Genomic DNA, 12,814 nt, shown 5'->3' with positions numbered 1-12,814 from the left:
GGCACTTGCTGGTTTATGATGGTCCATTGCTGGTTTATGCTGGCACTTGCTGGTTTACGCTGGCACTTGGTGGTTTATGCTGGTCCTTTGCTGGTTTATGATGGTCCATTGTGGGTTTATGATGGTTCATTGCTGGTTTATGCTGGTCCATTGTGGGTTTATGATGGTTCATTGCTGGTTTATGCTGGCACTTGCTGGTTTACGCTGGCACTTGGTGGTTTATGCTGGTACTTTGCTGGTTTATGATGGTCCATTGTGGGTTTATGATGGTTCATTGCTGGTTTATGCTGGTCCATTGTGGGTTTATGATGGTTCATTGCTGGTTTACGCTGGTGCTTGCTGGTTTATGCTGGCACTTGGTGGTTTATGCTGGTCCTTTGCTGGTTTATGATGGTCCATTGTGGGTTTATGATGGTTCATTGCTGGTTTATGCTGGTCCATTGTGGGTTTATGATGGTTCATTGCTGGTTTATGCTGGTGCTTGGTGGTTTATGCTGGTCCATTGCTGGTTTATGCTGGTGCTTGCTGTTTTATGCTGGTCCTTTTGCTGGTTTATGCTGGTCCTTTGCTGGTTTATGCTGGTCCACTGCTGGTTTATGCTGGCACTTGCTGGTTTATGCTGGTCCATTGCTGGTTTATGCTGGTGCTTGCTGTTTTATGCTTGTCCTTTTGCTGGTTTATGCTGGTCCTTTGCTGGTTTATGATGGTCCATTGCTGGTTTATGCTGGTGCTTGCTGGTTTATGCTGGCACTTGCTGGTTTATGATGGTCCATTGCTGGTTTATGCTGGTGCTTGCTGGTTTATGCTGGCACTTGGTGGTTTATGCTGGTCCTTTGCTGGTTTATGATGGTCCATTGTGGGTTTATGATGGTTCATTGCTGGTTTATGATGGTCCATTGTGGGTTTATGATGGTTCATTGCTGGTTTATGCTGGTGCTTGCTGGTTTATGCAGGCACTTGGTGGTTTATGCTGGTCCATTGCTGGTTTATGCTGGCACTTGCTGGTTTATGCTGGTGCTTGCTGGTTTATGCTGGTCCATTGCTGGTTTATGCTGGTGCTTGCTGGTTTATGCTGGTCCATTGCTGGTTTATGCTGGTGCTTGCTGTTTTATGCTGGTCCTTTTGCTGGTTTATGCTGGTCCTTTGCTGGTTTATGATGGTCCATTGCTGGTTTATGCTGGTCCACTGCTGGTTTATGCTCGCACTTGCTGGTTTATGATGGTCCATTGCTGTTTTTTGCTGGTGCTTGCTGGTTTATGCTGGCACTTGCTGGTTTATGCTGGTCCATTGCTGGTTTATGCTGGCACTTGCTGGTTTATGCTGGTCCATTGCTGGTTTATGCTGGTGCTTGCTGTTTTATGCTGGTCCTTTTGCTGGTTTATGCTGGTAATGTGCTGGCAAAGGACCAGCCTAAACCAGCAAAAGGACCAGCATAAAATAGCAAGTGCCAGCATAAACCAGCACATGACCAGAATAAACCAGCAAAAGGACCAGAAAAAGGCCCAGCATAAACCACTAAAAGGACCAGCATAAACCAGCAAAGGACCAGCAAAAAGACCAGCATAAACGAGCACAAGACCAGCATAAACCAGCAAAGGACCAGCATAAACCAGCAAAAGGACCAGCATAAACCAGCACATGACCAGCAAAGGACTGGCATAAACCAGCACCAAAACATACCTCACCAGCATATGCTGTTTTTTTCAGTATTACTATTTTGTATTGAAATACCTTTAAAAAGAAACAATGCATTTAAATTGGTGCTGCCAAATGATTAATCACGATTAATCACATCCAAAGTAAAAGTTTTTGCTTACATAATGTGTGTGTACTTTGTGTATTTATTATGTCTATAAACACACACATGCATGTATATATGTTTATGTATTTAATGTATTTATATATGACATAATTTCTAAGAATATAAATATATACACTTAAATACATGTTAATATTTTCAAAGCATATGCTGTGTGTCTATATATACATAATAAATACTCACACAAATATTATAATCGTGATTAATCAAAAATAATTGTAATACATTTAATCTTAGTATTTTAGTATTTTTTAAATACTTTATTCCAATCAACCTCTTTATTAGACTGCTGATTCCCTGCAGGGATATACTTATATTTGAAAACCTATTTTATATATAAATACATTTAATCTTAGAATTTTTGTATACTTGTTGATGCAGAAATGAGCCGTCTAATAAAGAGGTAGATTGGAATAAAATATTGTATGTATTTTGAAAATACAAAATATACTAAGACAAAATGTATTTAAATACAAAATAGTATTTGCTTTGTTTGCAGCTGCAGAGCTAATGAGCCTGCTTGCTTTTTTATTAATATAAAGTCAAATACACATCTGATTAAACAATAAGCTCACATTAATTAGCTGCTCTAATTCTTTATATAAGAACATTTTATTATAGAACAATATTGTTCAATGTTAATCGAAATATGCAATGTTTTATAATAAAATTTACTATTATAGAAAATTAGAGCAGCTAATTAATGTGAGCTTTGTTTTATCAGATATGTATTTGACTTTAGAAGGCTATCTTCTTGTAGAATGTAATGCAGTATAAAATGTGATAATAATGTTGCAATTAATAGTTCGTTTAATAGTTTATTTGCTTAGTTAATAATTAATGCTTTGCCAAATCATGTAAAAGGTTGTATTTAAATTGTTGACAAATAGCAACCAATCCCACTAGACTTAATCTTATTTATTTATTTTTTATAAATTAGATAATTATCTTATGATTAACATTTTGAAATGAACAAATAAACACTGCTTTCCTCTGATTTAATACAAATCTAGTAGGTCATTAGTGTTTCATAGAAGGGAGTTAATCACCAAAATTTAATTCTGCATAAATACATGTATTTTTGTTCATGTATAACCAATTTGCTGAATTTGCTGGATTTGGAGCTGTATAATATATTTAAATAATATTAATTATTACACCATTGTCATATTTATTTTCACAGTTACAATTGTTTCGATCATTTACTTCACAAAAATGTCCAGTAGAGGGCGTAATATTATTATTTAGTGGTATTATTATTATTATTGTTATTATTTAGAGGTGTTCTACTTCCTGTTGTTTTCTAAAATTGATCAAAAATGAAATAAGCAATTCAATTCACCACTAATTTTACACGGGGATAAAAGAGAGTTTATCGTTCATATGTTCTAAATAAAACGTAATGCGAACGAATAAAATGCAACTGCTAACTATATTTATGCTCTATGATAGATAGATAGATCGATAGATAGATAGATCGATAGATAGATAGATAGATAGATAGATAGATAGATAGATAGATAGATAGATAGATAGATAGATAGATAGATAGATAGATAGTACTTGAAATAAAAACTAACAAACAGCTTTACTGACCACGTGATGACGTAATTACGTCATGGCGCACACGAATAACTGATTTTTTTTTTATTTTATTTTTACAACCGGCGATTTAAAGCGAACCGTTCGAAAGAACCGATTCGCGTTGACGAGTCAGTTTCCACACAAGCAACATGACTCGAAACCCTTTAAAGGGCGTGGCTTGTTTTAACGATATCGAGGTCCACCAATCAGCGTGGAGACAAGAACCTTCTGTGCGGACCACAACCCAATCAGCTGAGTGGAAGGCGGGGCTTACGGTGCGGAGAATCAGTCCGCTCGCTCACTAGAAGGAAGTGCAGCTGTATTTATTTTGATGCACACGAGTCTTCATCTCTTCTGGTAAAATAACGTAATCCCTAACATCAGCACAGAGGGCTTTCACCCGGTTGTATGCATCTTTCCGGTAACGTTACATCTATAGCGGCAGAGGCTGTTTTCACCGGAGCAGCGAGGGTTAAGGTGGGCCTTGCCCGGATATCTGTCTGACGAGCGAACCGAGACCGATCCGGTACCCGCCTCGAGATAACCAGCACACTCAGTCCTCCGGAGAGCACACTCAGAGCCCGTCAGGACCATCACATTCTTGCCAGATGGGTGAGTATCGCGAAACATGACGACTTGCAGATATCTGCTGAAGAATATGAACTCCTCATGATCAGTAATTAATATTAAACACACAAATGATTAATGCACGCTAGTGAGTGTGAGAGTCAATGGCTCAGACAGTAACAGAGCGTGTTCACATTATAGATAGAGCCCATCCTTCAGAGACAGGCTGTGATGGATTATTAACACATGCACAACAGGATCACACATGCTCATCTTTCATTTCTGAGCTACTTATATTAATCTGGCTCGGTGAGATGATCACCAGTGCTTGAAGACAATGAGTATTTAGATGTGGGATTAATAAACACGTCTCATATTTCATAGACATCCCCAGCGCATCCCAGTCTTGTGTTGATTGACAGCCTGTGATGCAATACTTGACACAAATATGTGAAGTAGACACCTGGAGATCAGTGCATGTGTGGTGAACATCCTTGTCAAACCGATTCACATGAATTTGAACAATCTGGATCATGAAACCGTTAGATGGTGAGTCGGCAGAAAAGCAGGTCACATATGAGCAGACATTTGCTCCAGCAGTAGGCACAAGTAACGTTATTTGACATAAAATCAGAAATATGTTCTTATTAGTGCTGACAAACGATTAATCACGATTAATTGCATCCCAAATAAACATTTTGTTTACATAATATATGTGTGTATATTTATTATGTCTATATATAATATATACACACCTACATATATAGAAGACAAATATTTTATTTATATATTAAATGTATTTATCTGTTATATAATTAATATAAATATATGCATGTCAATATTTTAAAAATATATACTATATGTCTGTGTATTATTTTATATATATACATAATAAATATACACAATATAAATATAACGCACACACACATATCATGTAAACAAAAACATTTATTTTGCGATTAATCGTTTGACAGCACTAGTTCTTATTAACTGATGCTATCATTTATACTCTGTTACGTGTGTCATCTGTGCAAGTTTTAGGGCTTAAACACATTATTTTATTTTCTTTCTTTAAAGGGATAGTTCAACCAGAAATGTACTCTCATGCTATTACTGTAATGTTCCTTTGACTTCCATTTAATGAACAAAACGCTGACAAATTTAAAAGAAAATCTCATTTGATATGAAACCGACATTGCAACTACCGTAGTATGATGTTTTACTAAGTAAAACAGCTAATGAAATCTTAAAGCTTTTATTTCCATTACAGATTACAAAGTAAAACTATTTAAAAAAAATGCATGAATGAATAATTCACAATATTATCAGTAACATGCATCAAGAAAATAAATAGAATCAGTTCTGATTTCATGCCGAGTTGAAAATAGAGCTGAAAAAAAGTGAGCTTGATCAGTTGACCTGTACACATTTCTTTCTTCTGTTAAACAATGAAGAACATTATTTTGAAGAACGTTGATAACTGAACAGTTGCTGGTATCCATTGACTTCCATAGTATTTTTAATTTCACATACTATAGATGTCAATGGGTACCAGCAATTGTTCAGCCACCAGCATTCTTCAAATCATCTTCTTTTGTGTTTAACAGAAGACAGAAACTCATACAGGTTTGAAACTACATGAGGGCGAGTAAATGATAACAAAATTATTATTTGTATATGTGCTATCCCTCTATTTAAATCAAATGTGTGCATTTCGAAAATATTGCACAACAAAATTAAGATAATTAATTTTATTTGCATACTATTTTGGCGGAGTTTGGTATAATTACAACATATTAATTCACACCAAAAGCATGCTTGATTCTGTTACCTTCAACTGCAGTGTTTTTATTTTTTTAACATATGAAACTTTTAAGTAATTTTAGCTGTTTTGAACAATTTGTCTTTCAAATTCATTTTTTTGGTATCCAAACGAACACAAAGAAGACACAATCGTTTTGTGTAGAAAATTGCACCATATATTTGTTTATTTATTTTTTGCAGAAAACACTGATTTTATTTTCATTTGAACTTGGAGCTGGTTTAATTAGTATGTTTGTATACTATAGTAGTTATGCTTTATGCAGGAGAATGATGTAGTTAATTTGCATCTGAAAGTTCTAGGGAATTTGTGCTTTTATTTCTTTTTTCTTGATTAAATATAAAGTAGACGGGTGATTTGATGATAGATCTGACTCATGGTCTCTGTTGGCCTTTATCTCGACGTGATTTGTTGGAGTCTGTTAATGGAACGAAGGCTTCACTGGCTTTAAACATCCCCAGAGTGACAACTATATTTCAGAATCACCATTCACACTTTAATTGGCTTATGGTTGAGCTCTTCTACCTTAGTAAAGAGCTTCCAATCATGACAGATGTTTCTGTGAATCGGACAGTAGAGCATGGCATCTGCGACACCAAGGTCATGGGTCGAGTTCCCAGATAATGCATGAAAACTTTTTGATTAAAGCGTCAGCAAAATGAGTGTATTATGATGAGTTCTGGGCCCCGAGATCTGGACTCGACCCTGTTGACCTCAGTGCTCACTGTCAACCCTTGCTCTGTCTTGAGGTTGAAGTTCAGAAACATACAGACTGTAAGACAAACTTTCTTATTAGTAATTCTAATATTGGTATGTTTAGTTATCAAATTAACCCTGTCCCTGTAAACGATGAAGTAACTCTGAAAAAAATCACATTAAAAAAAAAGTTACAGTTTACTTGACCTATTATATACAAAACACTGAAAAAAATCTAGTCTAATCCAATCTATTTTTTTTCATATGTTGCATATCATATTTGATACATAAAAGTATTATGGCTCATATATATATATATATATATATATATATATATATATATATATATATATATATATATATATATATATATACATACATACATGCATACATATACATATATATAGCATAAGACAATATAGAGGTCATACTTGAGGACAAAGATATATATATTTGATATATAATTTTTTTTTTTTTTTTTTGAGGCCCACACTGAGCTAAAATATATCTAAAATAAGATGCCGTTTTCTATATTAATATGAAATCATGATAGCTTGTTGAGTAAATCAAATGCATGTAAATATAATGCATGATTATATTATTATTATTTATATTATATTTCCCAATAAATGTCTTACTAATGAATGAATGAGGGATTTATTTTAGGAATTTATTTAATAAAAAATGTATTAAGGGGATAATATATAAAGTTATATAATCAAAGCTCTCCAAAGCTCTACCTTTTTTTTTTTTTCAATTATGTCATTAGTTGCTTCCATAATGATAATCTTGAAATAAAAAATGTATTAAGGGGATAATAAAATGCTTACGTTATATAATCAAAGCTCTCTAAACCTCTAACTTTTTTTTATTATGTCATTAGTTGCTTCTGTAAATGGTAATCTTGAAATATTACTTTGAAAAATAGAAGTTAATCTTAAAATTACTTTATGAAAATCAATAAAGATATCACAGAGTGATACTAAAAGGCCTTTGATTTGCAAAAAAGTCTAAACTATCAATCAGAGGACAGAGGTAGATGTAGCATGCAGTAGATTGTCTACAGCAGTTTATTGATGTGGGCTCCTTGAGAACGCCGTGCTTTATAGAAATAGGTGATTTGTCGTTTCATGATTTTGTGCAGTTGTGAACCACTGAAGAGATAAAGCTGTCCATTGTTTCTGGTCCATCAGCAGATAACCTGAGCGAAGCCCTGAAGACGCTGAAGCTCTCGTCGGCGGACAGTGTCGAGGGCTGCTTGGACTGCCTGCTCAAAGCTTTGGCCCACAATAGTAAGTCTGCATGTCTTTTATATAGCTGTTCATTTTCCTCGTTCCTCACAGCATCAGCTGAAATGAAGAATGATTGAAAAGGGCAGGAGCCTTGACTTAAGGACAGCGTAGGCCTCTTATATTCAGATTAATGTGGGACTGAACTAAATCCATTTTGATGAAAAAACCTTGCAGCTATTTTTTATTCTGCTGTGTCATATTGGCAAGAAAAAAGTAGCCAACTGAAAACCTGATTAAAAGTAAATGGAAAGCTAGAAATAGATTTTGATTATGGCTGTCAGAAGAGTGAAAGATGTCAAATTTACCATCATAACCAATGTTCCTCGCTCTGTTTTCAGATGTGGAGACCAGTGGAAAGATCCAGGAGATGGGTGTTCTTGCCATGATGCCTGCTCTTCTGTCTGCGCAGAACTCATGCACACCTAAAGTAGCCAACATCATTGCAGAGGTGGCCAAAAATGGTAAGTGCTCCTGGATCGCCAGTTGTTGCTTGCTACATCATTTTGGACATACTGACACCTAGTGGTGTGGATGCAACTTCATGCAGAAGTTCACAGTGGCTTAAACCAGCCTATTCTGACAAGGAGATCCTTACATTTACAACACAATCATAGGCAGAGTGTGTGTTGGCTGCGGGCAAAAATGCCACTTAATTGGACAAAAATGGCCCTGTATAAAACAAATCTAATCTATTATGTCTGTTGCTAAATGGTAGAAAAACAAACAAACACATTTAAAATAGTAATCAAAACTACAGGGCTATTCAGTTGGCAGCCCGAGGGAAGAGTACACGCAGGTTGCACATATGCCTAATTTGCACTAACGAGTTTGTCCACAAGGTGGCAACGCTGGTGGGCTATCGTTTCACAACCGAAAAATGGCAGTGTTATCGGTAGGGCTGGGCGATTTTTCTAATTTTATCGATTAATTCAAATTTAATGTTTTGCCACTATTTTTTTTTTTTTAAATCGAGGGGTCACGAGTTTGAATAGAAATATTACCAAATGTTAGAATTAGACACTGACAATATGCCGTTGATAACAGTTAATAGAGAAGAACAATCAGTCGCATGTCAGCATACGAGATTAACCGCTCGTGTGTGACGCGCTCATATCGCTAGTTGACATTCACACAGAATGCACTCCCTTGTCGTCAAAGATGTGACATGGGCCGTGGAATAATAAAAAAAAAATGCAAGAAGATGGGAGCGAACTTTTAACTTAAGGGGCATTATTTTAGGGTGCAGTTTAATGCATGAGAAGCGCATCCATGTTTATATAGAAATCTATGGAAAAGCAGCGCAAGCAAATTAAAAACCTGTAAAGAACCACTACTGCATGTCTTATATATCAAGTTTGCATCATGGTGACAGGCTGAAAGAATTTTCTTTAACTAGAGGGTTAATAAAGAAAAAGTCATTTGAATCATGTTGTAGTTACATTTTTAATATGACTAGTTAAAAATAGCTAGAAATCTAGATTTTTATTTTTTGCCAAATCGCCTAGCCCTAGTTATCAGTCATAACTTCTGGAGAGAAATAGCGCAGACACTGGACTAAGATGATTGTCAAATGGAGTATAGTTTGAAAGTCTGCGCGTTCGGCCAAATCAGACAGCGTGCCAGAAGCATGTCAACATTTTTATCATATTAAATGTTAAAAATAATGGCTTTCAATAATACTGCTATAATTAATGGATAAAATTGAGGGGGAATTCATGGAATAGTGACATCATTAGCATTATTGATATCATGGTACTGGTCTTAATAAATAGGTAACTTGGTAAAAAAAAAACAACTAAATAATACAAATATTTAAAATATACCATATTTGTTGATTCTACATTAATTTGGAGGTTCAGTGTGAAATTGACAATATAAATATATTAGTATGAGATTAATCACGATTAATTACAAAAAATTGTGATTAGTTAATTTTTTGTATGGATTGGCAGACAGCACTAATGTTAAACTTTTATACAGTATATGTTTGTGTTGGTAATGTTATTTAATCTTACTGCAGAATTTTTACATTTTTTAGTTTTATAGGCCCCCGAGGAAGAGATTGGGACGGCCCCCACCCCTTTGTTCCCCTTCAAATGTTCAATTCGATTATCCAGCCCTCCAATAAAGCTAATTATAAAGCCCTGCTAGAATATTACCCCAATGATGATAAAATAACACTGGGCCAATGTTATGCCATTTATTTAGTCTACTGATATAACTAAAATATACATTGTGCATGTTCAAAAATGACTGTTCAGTTCTTCAGAGATATATTTTGTAATGAAAGGAAAAAAAAACCTGATGGTAAAATAATATAATCAATGTCTTAATATACTGCCTTCATTTCACTTGCCTTAGTACAGCTCTATATTATCATTCCTAATAGAAACCTGCTTTGAAATGATAAATAAACCTGAAATGATCGCCACTCAGGTCTGTTTGTTTGTTTCTGCTATTCTCTGCTGCTTCTCCCTCAGTTTCACTGATGCTGCAGTCAAGTCTGTGGCTTTTCATGCATGTCTTTATTAATATTAAGCTATAAGATCTGCCCAGTGGAACCAGTCGATCTCAAAACAGACAAACAGATTAAAATTGAGTTGACTCATAAACACACCGCACTATGCGTGATGCAGTCCTCAGATAGGCAGTGCTATATGAGAAAATGAATATTTATAACCGCAGTAAGCACTTTTAATTTACTACTCTTGATAAAATTTAATTTCTCTGCATTTAACAATTGTTTCGAAAGTGTCAATTATTGCTTTAATTTATAAATTAAATGGCAAAACAATTAAATAATATGTGAATGTATGCTGTACAGTAAATGATTTTTAAATATAAATGCGTTATTAATATTAAATATTAATATTCATTGCATGTAGGTTTTCTCTTAAAAAAAAATGCATTACAACGTGAAACACAACACAAAGCTTGTTAAGGGGCGTATTGTTTCCGTCACGTACTTGAGGTATTCGGCCAATCACAATGCACTGTAGAGCTGGCCAATCAGAGCACACCTTGCTTTTCAGACCGATGAGATTTGTAAAAATCTATGCACTTCAGAGGGCGGGACATAAGGAGAAACAATGTGGTAAATAATGTTTTTTTTGTTTTTGTTTTTTACCTTAAACCACATAAACACATTTCATTAAACCAAATAATGTTTTTTTCAGCAACGACATATGACACCTTTATCAGGGTTGAATAACAGCTTGGCACACTAAACTAGAATACAGGAGAGCTTTCTCTGTGGAGCTGAGAATCTGTTTTTCCTTTTTGCTTTGTAGATGTAATTTCATTCAGTTTTTGAACTCTGTTTCACAGAAACATTCATTCGCCATCAGATAAGTTACCTTGCTTATGCAACAGCAAATCGGCAATTACATTTATTGTGTGAACACTTCAGCACAGCATGTAATTCTGTGTTTTTGATCAGCTTAATTATTCTCTCTGATCACTGGTACTAAATCTTTAGAATATATATATATTTTATTAGCCTGGTTTACATTATGCAGGCTCAACCTGCAGTCCTGCAAAATCATTGTGCTTCTTCACCTTAAGCTTTTAGTCTAATTACACAAGTGTTTCTTTAAAGCACACTTCAGACAGATAGAGATGGGGTTTGGAAGTGTATGGAGAATGCCTGAGATAAAAAGGTTAAAATAATGTATGGCCTTTTAGCAGTTTGCTAGGTAGCTAATGACAGTGGCCTGCTGGTGTGCCAGATCTCTGGCAGCTTCTGCTGGCATTCAGCTGTCAGCGTCCCTCGGGGAACCTCTGCGTTTCATCTGCAATGTCTCCAGCACTTTCTAACAGGAGCAGGATACATAGGATTTAAGCGATGCATTTGCTACAGTACAGTTTACTGAGCTGTTACTTTGGTGCATTGATTAGGGTAATTCCTTAGCACCAGTGTTGTTGTTGTTAACTAAAACTATTAAAAATGGTCGAATAAATCAATAAATAAAATTTAATTTTAAGTGTATTAATTGAATTAAAGCTGAAATAAATTCTATAAATTAGGTGAAAAACTTTCCATGAGAAGCCATTATTTACATAATTTTCCTGGAATTTCAAACATTTCAACATTTCTAAATATTTAATTGTTTTGGTTATTTAATTTTTATTTTTTTTATGTGACTGATGCTGCTTGTCAGTCTTGTTAATGTTGATTAAAATGAAATTGTTTATTTATTTTTGCTAATTCAAATTTATCTGAAAAAAAAAATTCAACCGATTCAAACAAAACAAATGTTGCATTGGCAGCTAACTGAAACAAAATACATTTCAATTGACATACTAAAATGTATTAAATAAAAACAAAGTAAAACTAAACAGAAATATTTAAAAGCTAATAAAAATGACAAATGCACAAAACAAAATTATTGTAACTTAATAAAAAAATAAAAAACTGAAAATATACAAATAAAAACTAATTAAAAATATTAGGATATCAAAATATTAATAAACAAAATTATAGTGTACTAAATGATTATTACATTTATATATGTAATAATATGATTTTGCCAGTATTATCGGCCGATATGAGCCTTTCGCCGATGTATCGGCGAATATGCTGCCAATATGAACCTTTTCTTTTTAACATAACATATAATTCAGATAAAATGCTTGAAATGGTGCAATAACTTAGTTTGTCCATCAGTCTACATTGTTTGCTACTGATGATCTGGATGGAATGCTGTTAAAGCTTAAAGGCATATTGCATGTTAAAAAAATTCTAAATAATATATAACATTGTATGAAAAATACCGAATGAACAGTTAATGCAGTATTTGAAAATGTTTAACAAAACGCGAGGGCACAAATTTAGAAGAAAAAGTGACGGTTTCCCTAACAGTTCTTAAAAACCACTTTTTTTTTTCTAACATCGTGTCATGTTGCGTCACGAGAGGGAGTCTTGTGCTGCATTCTGTTTTGAGTGGGCGTGAGTCAGTGTTTTCGGTATTTATTTTTATTTCACACACAAGTGTATTTTAAACCATTCCAGAGAGAAAAGGCAAAAGGGTACTT

At 34.4% G+C, this 12,814-nt stretch overlaps 1 protein-coding gene across 3 annotated transcripts in view; it reads left to right on the top strand.

Annotated features, from left to right (window-relative positions):
• The first annotated feature begins 3,665 nt into the window (after positions 1–3,665).
• LOC113106433 (rap1 GTPase-GDP dissociation stimulator 1-like) overlaps positions 3,666–12,814 on the top strand; it is a 36,467-nt gene continuing 27,318 nt past the window's right edge. Inside the window, exons 1-3 of one of the 3 annotated variants that reach the window (XM_026268350.1) lie at positions 3,666–4,015; positions 7,685–7,780; positions 8,119–8,241. In XM_026268350.1, the coding sequence (XP_026124135.1) occupies positions 4,012–4,015; positions 7,685–7,780; positions 8,119–8,241 (223 nt within the window). In that variant the 5' untranslated portion in view covers positions 3,666–4,011. Of the gene's footprint in view, positions 4,016–7,681; positions 7,781–8,118; positions 8,242–12,814 lie in introns of all 3 variants that reach the window. The other 2 variants (XM_026268349.1, XM_026268352.1) reach the window with 2 other exon arrangements.

Source organism: Carassius auratus, chromosome 7 (genome assembly GCF_003368295.1).
Source record: "Carassius auratus strain Wakin chromosome 7, ASM336829v1, whole genome shotgun sequence".
NCBI classification, from domain to species: domain Eukaryota; kingdom Metazoa; phylum Chordata; class Actinopteri; order Cypriniformes; family Cyprinidae; genus Carassius; species Carassius auratus.
This window is presented reverse-complemented; position numbering and strand designations above follow the sequence as displayed.